Source organism: Canis lupus, chromosome 9 (genome assembly GCF_011100685.1).
Source record: "Canis lupus familiaris isolate Mischka breed German Shepherd chromosome 9, alternate assembly UU_Cfam_GSD_1.0, whole genome shotgun sequence".
NCBI lineage: Eukaryota > Metazoa > Chordata > Mammalia > Carnivora > Canidae > Canis > Canis lupus.
Window position 1 is genome coordinate 5439528 of NC_049230.1, and position 13720 is coordinate 5453247.

At 50.4% G+C, this 13720-nt stretch overlaps 2 protein-coding genes across 2 annotated transcripts in view; one reads left to right on the forward strand and one right to left on the reverse strand.

The window, feature by feature from the left end:
* Positions 1–615: 615 nt before the first annotated feature.
* Positions 616–3184, reverse strand: GALR2 (galanin receptor 2). Its single transcript, XM_038546084.1, has 2 exons — positions 2817–3184; positions 616–1587 (listed from the first exon to the last, which is right to left on the reverse strand). The coding sequence occupies exons 1-2, from the start codon at positions 3182–3184 to the stop codon at positions 792–794; spliced, it is 1164 nt and encodes a 387-aa protein (XP_038402012.1). The 3' UTR covers positions 616–791.
* Positions 3185–8348: 5164 nt separating this feature from the next.
* The window catches only part of SRP68 (signal recognition particle 68), a 36608-nt gene continuing 31236 nt past the window's right edge, over positions 8349–13720 (forward strand). The window contains 3 exon segments of the mRNA NM_001003271.1: positions 8349–8520; positions 10296–10362; positions 12684–12797. Coding sequence (NP_001003271.2) covers positions 8355–8520; positions 10296–10362; positions 12684–12797 — 347 coding nt within the window. The 5' untranslated portion in view covers positions 8349–8354.

The window sequence follows — 13720 nt, forward strand, 5'->3', positions numbered from 1 at the left end:
CATGGAAACCCAGCTGCTGGAGGCCTGACTCGGCCTGTAGCCAGGGAAGGAGCCCCAAGGCTGAAAGAGGGTGAGCACTGATCCAGCTGCAGACACTCCAAACGCCCCAGAGAGCTGGGAGTAGGGAGTGACCTGCCACTCGCTGGTGCTTGAACATTACTCAGAACATACATAGTGTCTGCGCCTCCCTGACTTACGGGCCTCGCTTAAGCACTCGGCCTGCCTTTGTCGCAGGCACAGCTGGCCACTGGTGCGGCCTTGTATGTATGCCAGGCGCCTCTGGATGGCCGTGTGCAGAAAGCCTTCTTTGACCCGTGCTCCCCAGTCAGGATTTCTATGGGGACTTAAACTTGGCTGCCTTGGCTGCAGGCCACTCTCTCTGTGGCTCAGCAGAGCACCTTGGGCGCATTCATCCAGAGCTCCCCCGTGAAGTCCCAGAGGCTGCAGACCACAGAGCCTCACAACTGTGAGATATGTGGACACACAGCACGTGATTTCACATGAAAAGATTTGCATCTTTTTTAAAAAAGATTTTATTTATTCACGAGACACACACACACACAGAAGCAGAGACCCAGGCAAATGGAGAAGCAGGCTCCGTACAGGGAGCCCGCTGTGGGACTCGATCCGGGTACTACCAGGAGCACGCCCTGGGCCGAAGGCAGGCGCTAAACCGCTGAGCCTCCCAGGGATCCGGGTTTGTGTATTTTATTAACAGAGGAAATTCCCTCCCTGATCCCTCGCCCTCCGACTCCAATCCTTTAACACAAAAGCATAATCGCTAAGTGTCCTCAGGTCGCATTAACCGTCGGGATGCCACTGGGGGCATTTCCGTCCCGCCAGGACCGGCCGGGCACCAGGCTCAAGGCCGGGCTGCTGAGAGGCGCCAGCACAGGGGCGGAGGCCCCGGCCGCCTCGCTCACGTGCGTCAGGTCGGTGGACTCGCGCTCGAGCACGCTGCTGCCGCGGGGGCCCTGCGCCGCGATGCACACGCGGCCTGAGGCTCTCCGAGGGGCACGGCGCAGCAGCCCCGCACAGATCTTGCGGAAGCCCTTGCGGAAGTGCTTGGAGACGAGCGCGTAGACGATGGGGTTGACACAGGAGTTGGCATAGGAGACCAGGTGCGAGAAGATGCGCAGCGCGTACGTGGCAGGTGTAAGCGGGAAGCGGCCGAACCACACGCAGAGGATAAGCGCGTGGTGAGGCATCCAACAGAGGCAGAAGAGCGCGGCCACGATGATGATCATGCGCGTCACCTTGCGCTTGGCGCGCCGGGCGCTGGAGCCCGCGGCCACCGGGTCAACGGCGCGCCAGAGGTAGCGCAGGGTGCGCGCGTAGGTCAGGCCGAGTACCAGCATGGGCAGCAGGTAGCTGAAGACGAAGGTGCAGAGGTCCATGGCGCGGCGGCGAGGCGCGCTCCACGCCGGGTGGCACACAGTCAGGTTGGCCAGCTGCGACTGGCGGTAGTAACTCAGGTAGGGCCCGGAGAAGAGCAGCGACAGCCCCCAGATGAGCCCGATGGCAGCCAGCGCGTTTCGAGGCGTGCGCAGCTCGCGAGAGTGCAGCGGGTAGCGGATGGCCAGGTATCTGTGGGGCAGGCCGGGAAGGGGGACGGGTGAACAGCTGGATTGGCGGGGCGCAGGGCCGGACCCTTGCACCTCGAACCCTTCACCCTCTCTCCAGGAGGGTGCCTAGCGCACGGTGGCACCGCACTGGCCCGGGAGCAGCCCAGACACTCGGCTGCTTTGAGATGTGGGGCGGGACCCGCGGCAGGGAAGGCGCGCGTGTAGGCCACTCATCTGCTCTTCCCGGGACTCTGACCACAGTCACACTCCAGCCGGGAGGGCACCCCAAAGTTGAACCGGCTTTGGGGCTGTGATGACCCACCAGTGAGGGTGCCCGGAGAGGTTAAGACCCAGGCTCCTTGAGCCCGGAGACATCGCGAGGGACTTGCTTAGGGAAGCCGAGGCTCTATGGGTCCCACCAGCACACTCCGCGCTCGGCGGAACTGGGAGGTATATGGGGGGGGGGGGGCTCACCTCGCTGCCCGCCCAGGGAGGGTCAGGAGGATGTGGGGGTTGAAGGGGCCGTGGAGATATTGGACTTGGACCCAGATTTCCTCCCCAGGAATCATCCCGGTGTCCTTCCGAACGGGGCGCATGGAGGAGACCCTCCAGCGCTCTCCTCTCCCTGGGCCTGGGGCGGGGAGGGGTTGGGGCGGGCGTGTTCGCTTGAACTTTGGTGTGAGCCCTTGCGAAGGACCCGCATTCCGCAGCCGGACCAGAGTCGACTGCGCGGAGCAAACCGTGGCTTCGAGGCCAGCGAGGCGGAGGCGCCTGAGTCTCCAAGAGACACCCCGTTGGCTGTCCTGACGCACACGATTACTGGATGGGAGACTCTGAACACATCGCTTCTGAACTCGATCTCATCCGTAAACGGGGCGCAGTAATCCTCCCGTCCCAACCTCACAGGGGCACCCAAGCCGGACGAAGCCGCGAAATTGCGATGTGCGCGGGAAACGCCGGCTTTGCCAGGCGCCCGCGGCGGCGCTGGAGAGCCGAGGTCCGCCGCGGGGAGCCGCGAGCGCGCACCTAACGGAGGGGCGCCGCAGTCCCCCGATCTTATTCCTCTCGTCCCTTGTCCCTTGTCCACCTCGGCTTGTCTTTCACTCTCTCCCGGTTCCTTTGCCTACGGAGTGCCCTTTTCTACTCTCCGCGCGCCCCTCCTCCAGCCTCGAGTCCCGCTTTCCTCTCCAGCCCACACCTGGGTGCCTGACGCTCCCCGCCCCCAGGGGGCCCGCCAGGGCGCTCGCTCACCTGTCCAGGGAGACGGCGGCCAGCGTGAAGCTGCTGGCGTACATGGTGAGGAAGATGAGGAAGTGCACGGCCTTGCAGAGCAGCGAGCCGAACACCCAGCCGTCCAGGGTGTAGATGGTGGCCTGGAAGGGCACGCAGCACAGGATGAAGCACAGGTCGGCCACGCCCAGGTTGAGGATGAACAGGTTGGTGGTGCTGACCGCCTGGCCGCCGCGCAGCAGCACCGCCAGCACCAGGGCGTTGCCCACGGTGCCCACCAAGAAGATGAGCGCGAACAGCATGGGCACGATAACCGCCTCGGGCTGCCAGCCGTCCCTGCCGCCCGCCTCCCTCGCGTCCTCGGCCCCGGGGCCGCCCGAGCCGTTCATGGCGCCCCCGACCCGGGGCTGCCCGAGCTCCTGCCGCCGTCTGGGTTCCGGGGAGCCCGGCGCTCCCGCGGTTGCAGCTGCTGCGGCGCCCAGCGCGAGCCGCCCGAGCTGCGGGCGGAGCAAGCCTTGACCGGCCGGGGCGGGATGTGGGGGTGCGCGGGGGTCAGGGGGAGGAGCGAGCAGCGGAGGGGTGGGCTGGGCCCCGCCGCAGCCCTGCGCTCGGGGAAGGGCTGGGGGACCGGCTGCGGTGGCCGGCCCGGGGACCCGGGCCGTCGGCGTCGGCAGCGCGCTCCAGCGCCCCGGGCCTGTCTGGGCGGCCGGGAGCGCCCCGCCTGGGACCACGCGTCCCTCTCCCGCGGCCCGGCCCCCTCGGAAGATTCCCGGGCGACCCTAAGCGGGGCGGGGAGGTGACCAGGGCGGAGGTGAACGGAGGGGCCGGCCCGCCGCCTGCTCCGCGCCTCTTCTGTGCGCCAGTCCCTGCCCTTGGCGCTGTGCCTCAGTTTCTTTGGCACCGGGGGATCACAGTACCTTCTGGGAGGGCTCTAGTGAGCATGGACTGAGATGTGTGGCCTGAAGCCAGTTAGTTGAATCTCAGCGAATCAAGGTCCTGTCTCCTTGCCTTAGATATCCAAAAAGGGAAAACATTAAGGAAATGCAAAAGAGCAGAGTTCCCTGCGCCAGGAGCGTTTTCCTGCGTGGTCAGGAAGGTGTTTAGGTTGCAATAAAACTTAAATACTTGTTTCTAATTTTAACGTTTTAAGGATCTAGCTCTTGTGACTCGGAATCATTGCTGTTTCTGTAGGATTATCCACATCCCCCCTCCCGGATCACTGGGTCTGAAAATCATCACCTTCTGCCACTGAAGTGTGACCTCTGCTTCACCTTTCCCTGCCCTGCTCATTGGGTCCCAGTGTGGAACATTCCTTTTCCTCCTCCCACCCGCACCCCAGAATCTCAGCCCTGAAGCCTACTCCCACTCCTTGGTCAGGGAAGCATTATCCACACCCCTGCCCTGCCTGCCTATTCAGGGATAGAAAGACAGCAGTTCATGTTCATGAGCTGCTTGCCATTCATTCATTCATTCATTCATTCATTCAGCATTCATTAAGTATCTACCCCTTTCCAGACATTGTTCTGGGTCCTTAGTATATACCGGTGAGCTCTAGAAAGATCAAGGCCTTCCATGAACTTCCTCTTCGCAGAAGAGACAGACAATAAACAAAATTCAAGTGACTTTTTAAAAGATTTTATTTATTCATGAGAGACACACAGAGAGAGGCAGAGATGCAGGCAAAGGGAGAAGCAGGCTCCATGCAGGGACCCCGATGCAGAACTTGATCCCAGGACCCCAGGATCACGCCTGAAGCTGAAGGCAGACGCCCAACTGCTGAGCCACCCAGGCGTCCCTCAACTGAGTTATTAACCTATTACAAATTGATAAACACTAGCAGGAAAAGTAGATCAGGTAAGGAAATTGGGAGTACCATAGTGGTGGTGATGGTGCAATTTAAAATAAGGTGGCCAGGGTCACTGGGGTAGATCAGTCAGTTGAGCATCTATTTTTTTTAAATATTTTATTTATTTATTCATGAGAGACACACAGAGAAAGAGAAAGGCAGAGACATAGGCAGAGGGAGGAGCAGGCTTCATGCAGGAAGCCCGATGTGGAACCCGGGCTCGGGTTCTGGAACCCTGGGATCATGCCCAGAACCAAAGGCAGACGCTCAACCACTGAGCCACCCAGACATCCTGAGCTCTGACTCTTGATTTCAGCTCAAGTCTTGAGATCAGGGTGGTGAGTTCAAGGTCTGCATTGGGCTCCCCGCTGGGCATCAAACCTATTCTGGACATTTCTTTTTTTTTTTTTTTTTTTAATTCTGGACATTTCAAATATATTTTTCTTAAGGTTTTATTTGTTTATTTACTTATTTAAGTAATCTCTACACCAAATATGGGGCTCAAACCCATGAACCTGAGATCAAGAGTCACAAGCTCTACCAACTGCTCCAACCAGGTGCCCCTGTACATTTCATATAAATGGACTCCCATGATATGTGGTCTTTGGATGGCTTTATTCACTTAGCATAGTATTTACAGGATTTGTCTGCTTTGTAGCATATATAAGTACTTTGTTGCTTTTTATGGCCAAATAATATTCCATGGTATGGTGATACCAATTCTATTTATCCATTCATTTGTTTATGAACATTTGGGAGACTTTTTTTTAAACTAGCAGCTAATAAAGTAACATCTTTATTTTATTTTTATTTTTTAAGATTTTATTTATTTATTCATGAAAGACACACAGAGAGAGGCAGAGACCTAGGCAGAGGGAGAAGCAGGCTCCCTGCGGGGAACCTGATGCGAACTCGATCCCAGGACCCCAGGATCATGACCTGAGCCAAAGGCAGACGCTCAACCGCCGAGCCACCCAGGCGTCCCTGGGAGAATTTTTTAAAATATATTTTATTTTATTTTATTAGTAATCTCTACACCCAACATGGGGCTTGAACCCACAATCCTGAGATCAAGAGTCTCACACTCCACTGACTGAGCCAGCCAGGTGCCCTGAGACCTATTTTAGTTTTTAATTGTGGTAAAATACACAGAACATACAATTTACCATCTTGGATATGTTAAAGCAAACGGTTCAGTAATATTAAGTATATGCAAGAGTGCCTGGGTGGCTCAGTCGGTTGAGTGCCCAACCCTTTGTTTCAGCTCAGGTCATGATCTCACATTCCTGGGATCAAGCCCCATGTCAGGCTCTGCACTGAGAGGAGAATCTGCTGGAGATTTTCTCTCTCCCCCTCTCTGTTCCCCTCTCCCTGCTCTTCCTTTCTTTAAAAATAAATAAATCTTAAAAAGAAGTATATTCATGTTGTTGTGCAAACAATCTCCAGGACTTGTTAATCCTACAAAATTAAAACTCGGTACCAATTAAACAATAATTCCCCTTTCGCCTGCCTCCAGCTCCTGGTAACCATCATTGTACTTTCTATGAATTTGCACTAGATACCTCATATAAATGGAATCATACCATATTTGTCTCTTTGTGATAGGCTTATGTAACTTAGCACAATATTTTCAAGCTTCAGCCACGTCGAAGCTTGTGTCAGAATTTCCTTCCTTTTTTTAAAAAAAAGATTTTACTTATTTATTCATGAGAGATACAGAGGGAGGCAAAGACATAGGCAGGGGGAGAAGCAGGTTCCCTGTGGGGAGCCTGATACAGGACTCGATCCCAGGACTCCATGATCATGACCTGAGCCAAAGGTACACGCTCAACCACTGAGTCACCCAGGTGCCCAGATTTTCCTTCCTTTTTAAGGCTTAATATTATTCCAGTGTATGGATATACCACTTTGTTTATTCCTGGAGGACCACTGGGTTACTTCCATCTCTTGGCTATTGTTAATAATGCTTCTATGAACATGAATGTACAAATATCTCTTGGAGATTCTACTTTCAATTCTTGTGGATATACACCCAGAAGTGGAACTACCAGATGGAATCATAATTCTTCAGTTTTCCAAAGAACCATCATACTGGTTTTTGCAGTGGCTGTACCATTTTACATTTGCACCAAAAGCACACCAAGGTTCTGATTTCTCCATATCCTCTCCAATACATGGTATTTTCTTTTATCACTATTTTTTTTTTAAATAGTAATGATCCAAAAAAAAAAAATAGTAATGATCCAGGGGCACCTGGGTGGCTCAGTCCATTGAGTGTCTGACTTTGGCTGAGGTCACAATCCCCAGGATTAGCCAGGCTCAGCGAGTCCGGGTTGGGGAGTCGGTTGTGGCAGGGGTGGTGTCCATGCTCAGTAGGGAGTTGGCCTGTCTCTTGCCCTCTGCCCCCCCCACTTGTGGGCTCCCTCTCAAATAAATAAACAAATAAATAAATAAAATCTTTTTTTTTAATAAATAAAATCTTAAAAAAAATAGCAACCATCCAAAAAATATATATATATATAGTAATCATCCTAATGGATGTGAAATGATAGTTCATCGCGGGGTTGATTTACATTTCCCTAATGATTAGTGATACTGAGTAGAGACTTTAATTTCTTTCTTTCTTTGTTTCTTTCTTCTTTCTTTTCTTTCTTAAAAGATTTTGATTATTTGAGAGAGAGAGAGAAAGCAAGCACAAGAGCAGGGGGAGAAGGAGAAGCAGACTCCCTGAGGATCCATCCCAGGACCCTGAGATCATGACCTCTTAACCTACGGAGCCACCCAGCCGCCACTAAATTGCCTCATTTCATCTTCATAAAAACTGTCTTAGGGATCCCTGGGTGGCGCAACGGTTTGGCGCCTGCCTTTGGCTCAGGGCGCGATCCTGGAGACCCGGGATCGAATCCCACGTCGGGCTCCCGGTGCATGGAGCCTGCTTCTCCCTCTGCTTGTGTCTCTGCCTCTCTCTCTCTCTCTCTCTCTCTCTCTCTGTGTGACTATCATAAATAATAAATAAAAATTTAAAAAAAACTGTCTTAATTGGTTATCCCCATTTCACAGAGAAGGGAAAGCATTTAGAGGGAAACCAAGTTATTTGCCCAACATCTCCCAACGCATGTTGCAGAGCATGTCTCCCTCCTGAACTGCTGGACTGCTTGCTCCCAAATCCAGGGACAAGGGTCGCCAGCTGGGCCAGGAGCCTCCCCACTTGCTGACCCCTGACCCCGCCAGCGCTTTCTCAGGGTGGGCCCCAGAGGAGAGCGCAGAGGCGCGGTTCCCTAACAGGAGGAGTGCTTCATTCGGGGAGTGTGGGGAACCCCAGCTCCCCAGTATCCAGGGACGTAGACACCCCAAACCCAAATTCCTTAGCCAACCTCCCCCGCCCTCTGCGCTTGGGACGTGAGCTGGCTCCTCCGTGCAGGGATGCAGGAGACAGAGGGGGTCCACCTTCCAGTCTTCCGCCCTCAGTGCCGGGAAAAGAGCTTAACACCTCTGGTCCGGCCCCCGAGCTCGCCCTCAGCCTTGCCGGCCGCGACCCGGGAACCCGAGCCTACGCGCAGGCGCACTCCAACAAGTGGCTTAGGCGTGCGGACCCGGCCGTCGGCGGCGGAGTCCGCCGCTATCCCGTCAGGCGGTCGGGGCAGGCCTCGCTCTCTTCCGCCTCCGTCGTCCCGCCTCCTCTATCCCGTCTGTCTCTGCGGCGCTGGGGCAAGATGGCTGCCGAGAAACAGGTTCCCGGTGGCGGCGGCGGCGGCGGCGGCGGCGGCGGCGGGAGCGGCGGCGGACGCGGTGCCGGAGGAGAGGAAAATAAGGAAAACGAACGGCCTTCAGCTGGATCGAAGGCAAACAGAGAATTCGGGGATAGCCTGAGTTTGGAGAGTATCCTAGAGTAATCGGGCCTAACTCGCTATGACTACGTGTCGATGTGCAGGGCCGGGGGCGGGAGAGGCGGCGGGTCCCGGCACGTCCCGGGCAGGAGAGGCCTCGGGTTGCAGTTTCTCTCGCTCTTACTTTCTGGCACTCATTTACAGGGTATTGTATTTCGATCGGTCTTTTCTCGCTTCTCATTCGCCTCCCAGGCTGGGGGAGCGTCCTCTTCTCTCAAGCGGTACCGGGGGCGGGGGTGGGGAGGCGGGTATTGGGCAGAGTTTTGCAGTTTCCCTGCGCTTGCACACGTGGAGGGCTGGTGACGGGGATGACACTGTGGCCACCCCAGTGAGCTGCGCTCTTGGCACCTTGAATCGCTGAACTGCGGGGGGGCAATTGCAGTATTGACATTTTGTCTTAATACTTTTGTCGACAGCTGTCGGAGAATGGATAGTGAGCATTACAATTTGATGCTCTGGCAGTGGAGCAAGGATTGAGGAAGAGCTTGTTGTCCATTTTTAATAGAAGCGTAGCTTAACATCACTTGTATGGCTTTTTTTTTTTAAGATTTATTTATTTATTTATGATAGACACAGAGAGAGGGGAGAGAGAGAGAGGCAGAGACACAGGAGGAGGGAGAAGCAGGCTCATGCAGGGAGCCCCACGCAGGACTTGATCCCGGGACTCCAGGATCCCGCCCTGGGCCAAAGGCAGGCGCCAAACCACTGAGCCACCCAGGGATCCCCTTGAATAGCTTTCTTGAGGGGTCTGTAGGCATTTTATCTCGTGGAGAGTTGTTCAGTTGACCTGGAGGGATGGGCCTGTAGTTTACATCCAAGTGTATCACAACCGAGTGCCCGAGGCACTAGTTTGTGGCTTTTTGAAATGAATAACAGATGGAGAAAATGTAGTTGAATTTCTGAAATAACACGTTTAGCTTCACATGCTGTTTTCAGGGGTTTGGAGTTTTACTTTTTGAACTGGTGATAGATATAGTTTTAAATGGTATTAGAACGATTTGGTTTCTTTTTTACAAAACTTACACCTTCTTATTCCTTTCTAGTTGTTGAAAGAGTCCTTATGGCGTTCAGTATTTCAACATAAGTCTGCAGAGCAACGTTGAGGAAACTTTAGAGGGGAATTCAAATTGTAGATAAAGGTCCCTGGATTTCCTAAAGTTTAGCACATGATCTTAAAATATTTTTAAGATTCTTAAAAAGGAGAGTTTGGTCAGGTTTTTTTTTTTTTTCTTTAAAAGAAAAACTAATATTTTTATGCAAGCTGTGGCCTCGTTTGGTTGGCATGCGCTAACCATAGGCTCATACAGGATCACAGCTGTTAAGGAAAAGTTAGATTTGGTAGATGTAGGAAGTTATGCAAATAGAGGAGTAGTACACGTCATTTTTAAACCTGAATCTGCTCGAATGAGTAAAATACTGGGTCCAGGTGTAAATCAGTGGGAACAACCCCAGCTTTATCCAGTAGTTAAAATCCAGCAACTTTTTTTTTTTAAGGTGTTGATTTAAGGAATCCTCAGTGGCTAATAACGCTCTTTTTTTAGTTTGAAAGTAACAGGTTTGGGGGAACAGTTTTTCTACTTGGTTAGCCATGTCCTGTGACAAGATAGCTATTGAAAATGATGACAAGAGATTTCAGTAGTTAATGTACGAAGTATTTCAGCAATGTTGAATGTGCTGTGGTTTGATACAAATATTGAGTAATGGGAATATGTTCATGATTTATTTGGATTCTTACCATTGTAAGTTTTTCCTTAATCTTGGCTCTAGTTCTTCAGATAATTAAGGAATCCCAGCAGCAGCATGGTTTGCGGCATGGAGATTTTCAGAGGTATAGGTTAGTATCGTGTGCAAGATGTATGCAAATTATTGTGGACTTTTCAAACTTGGTTTGCTTTTGTTAATATCCTACTTATTTTGCTGTGTCAGTTATACTTGGAAAGTTTGACTCTGAACTTATATTGAGGCCTTTTTTTTTTTTTTTTTAAGATTTTATTTATTCATGAGAGACAGAGAAAGAGAGGCAGAGACCCAGGCAGAGGGAGAAGCAGGCTCCATGCAGGGAGCCCGACGTGGGACTTGATCCCGGAACTCCAGGATCAAGCCCTGGGCTGAAGGCGGTGCTAAACCACTGAGCCACCCGGGCTGCCTATACTGAGTCTTTAAAATGTCCTTTTCAAATTTAAAATTTCATAATGAATAAAAGCCAACTGTTTATCCATTTTGCCTCATAATATGCAGATACACTGGAGGCTTTTGCTGAAAATAGCAAACAGTTATGGTAATAATTTTTGTTAATCCTAACCATATTGTCAGTTTTTCAGTTCCTTATTTATTTTAAAGTAAGCGCTGTGCCCAACTTGGGGCTTGAATTCATGACCCCGAGATCAAGAGCCACCTGCTCCACGGAATGAGCCAGCCTGGCACCCTATATAAGGCGAATTTCTATGATATCATTATAATTTATTGGTAAACTCTGTAACAGCCTTCAAGTTGGAAAACAAATTTAATATAACTCTTAAAAATAGATGCCTAGTGTATAATATAATCCAGTATTTTGGAAGCAGAAATATCCAACCATTTCATATTGAAGATACAGGCTTTGGCTACTGAACTTTTTTTTTTTTTTTTTAAGATTTTATTTATTTCTCCGTCTGCTTGTGTCTCTGCCTCTCTCTGTGTCTCTCATGAATAAATAATAAAAAAAAAAAACTTTTAAAAAATATTTATTTGAGAGAGCATGCACATGCATGCATGCAAGGAGAGGGAAAGTAGATTCCCAGTTGAGCAGGGAGCCCAACGTGGAGCTGAATCCCAGGATCCCAGGAGCCAGGGATCATGACTGACCCAAAGGCAGACGCTCAACTGGGCACCACTGGCTATAGGACTTTAAAAAGTGCTAGTAAAGAAAACACTCTACCGATTCTAAGGAGTGAGCATTGTCATAGAGGGTCCACAGTGCTGGGGCAGCATGAGCAAGGTGGAGAGTGGTAGAAAATGAACTTTTTTTTTTTTTTTTTTTAAGATTTTATTTATTTGACAGGGAGAGAGGGAGAAGCAGGCTCCTGGCTGAGCAGGGAGCCCAACTTGGGACTTCATCCCAGGACCCCAGAGTCATGACCTGAGCTGAAGGCAGATGCTTGACCGACTGAACCACCAGGGTACCTTAAGCCCTGGTAACTTGTGCAGATGATAGTGTAGGAGTGATGGGAAGCCATGAAAAGGTTTTAATTGGAGATTGTTACAACTTGGGTTTTTTTTGTTTGTTTTTTTTAATAAGGAAAATTTCAAAAACAGATGTAGAGCTACTGTAATGAATCCATCACTCAGTTATTACAGCGATCAGCTTTTTGCCCTCTGTTCCCTCTTTTTTTTTTTTTTAAGATTTTTAAAATTTATTCATGAGAGAGGCAAACCACTGAGCCACCTAGGGACCCCCCCCTTTTTTTTTTTTAAGTTAAGCTCCATGCCATTGTGGGGCTGGAACTCACAACCGTGAAATCAGGACCTGAGCCAAGACCAAGAGTCGGACATTTAACTGACTGAGCCACCCAGGTGGTGCCCCTGTTCCCTCTTCTCTTTAAGAAAATCTGTTTTGAAAAAAAAAAAAAAAGAAAATCTGTTTTGGGGGCACTTGGGTGGCTAAGTGGTTGAGCGTTGGCCTTTGGCTCAGGTCGTGATCCTGGGGTCCTAGGATCGAATCCCACATCAGGTTCCCAGCAGGGAGCTTGATTCTCCCTCTGTCTATGTGTCTGCCTCTCTCTGTGTGTCTCTCATGAATAAAATATTTTTTTATTGAGGGATTTTTTTTTACCATTATATTGAAGTATAATTTATATACAGAGAAGTAGAGATAAATTTTTCACAACCTGTAACTAGCAGACATTATCAGCATCCCTGAAGTCCCTGTTTTGCTCCTTCTAATCACAAACCCTTCCTCCCCAAAGGTCCCCACAACCATGACCCCTGACACTGAGATTAGGTTTGAAATGTGTTTTCGGCAACACCAGTCATACTGCCCTGCATCAGTAAATGCGAGATGGTGTGTGGTGTCTGTGGAAACCATAAGTAGAACACCTCAAACCTTTGGCCTTACTTTGTTATCAAACCTGCTGTTGCAAGTACTGTCAGCTTGCCTGAACTGTCGTTTTCTTTCAGGGGCTACTGTTCCCGTAGACAAAGACGTCTTCGGAAAACACTCAACTTCAAGATGGGGAACAGGCACAAATTTACAGGGAAAAAAGTAACTGAAGACCTTCTGACTGATAACAGGTACTGTGTGCTCCATGCTAGTTGTTAAATACTTCTTGCTAATACATGTATCAAGCACTTATGTATTAGACGCTGTGCCAGAACTCTATCTCAGGTGATGCTTCTCGCAGCTCTCTGGAATAGACACGTGTACTATTAAGTTATACGATGAGGAAACTGAGCCTCACAGAGGTTCAGTAAGGTTTTCAGGAGCTGTGCTGGAGTGCAGTTAGGACCTGATGGGGTATTGGTGAGGGTTCTGGAATGTAAGTTTCAGTGTATACTTAAATCCATGCATCTTAAATGGAATCTGTGTGTGAATTACTCCTGGAGAGTTTTGTGTTTCAGTGCTGAATATAACCATGCTTAACATTCGCAGAAGGATCAGTCTGTCAAGCAACATGTAGTAGAGGTGTCTAGGCCAGTTCCTCAGATTTCAGCCTATGGGCCAAATTGGTCCTTTTGCCATCTGTTTTGGTAAAGTGCTTTTTGTTTGTTTTGTTTTGAGTGAGCGCGCATTTGGGGGTGGGAGGGGATGAGCAGAGGGATAGGGAGAATCTTAAGCAGGTTCCACGTTTAGTGCAGAGCTGCTGTGGACTGTCTCACCACCCTGAGATCATGACCTGAGCTGAAATCAAGAGTTGGATGCTTAACCCACTGAGCCACCCAGGCGCCCCCGTGTTTGTAAAGTTTTATTGTCACACAGCCATTTATTTAGGTATTATAGCTGTTTTTTGTGCCAGAGGAGGAGGGTAGTTGTGACAGAGACCATATGGCCTATAAAACCTAAAATGTTTACTGTTGAGCTCTTTACAAAAAAATGTTTGCTGTCCCCTAATCTAAATATGTGGCCAGGACAGAGCGAGACACCATCTTGGACATAGAAGAGTTAGAGAGGCACAGTTCTTGAACCTGGTTGACTGTGATCTTGTTGAGAGATACTG

Coding starts and splice junctions, on each gene's coding strand:
- GALR2 (XM_038546084.1), bottom strand. CDS start 3,184: ATGAACGGCTCGGGCGGCCCCGGGGCCGAGGACGCGAGGGAGGCGGGC. Junction 1,588..2,816: donor GCCGCCGTCTCCCTGGACAG/GTGAGCGAGCGC, acceptor CCTGCCCCACAG/ATACCTGGCCATCCGCTACC.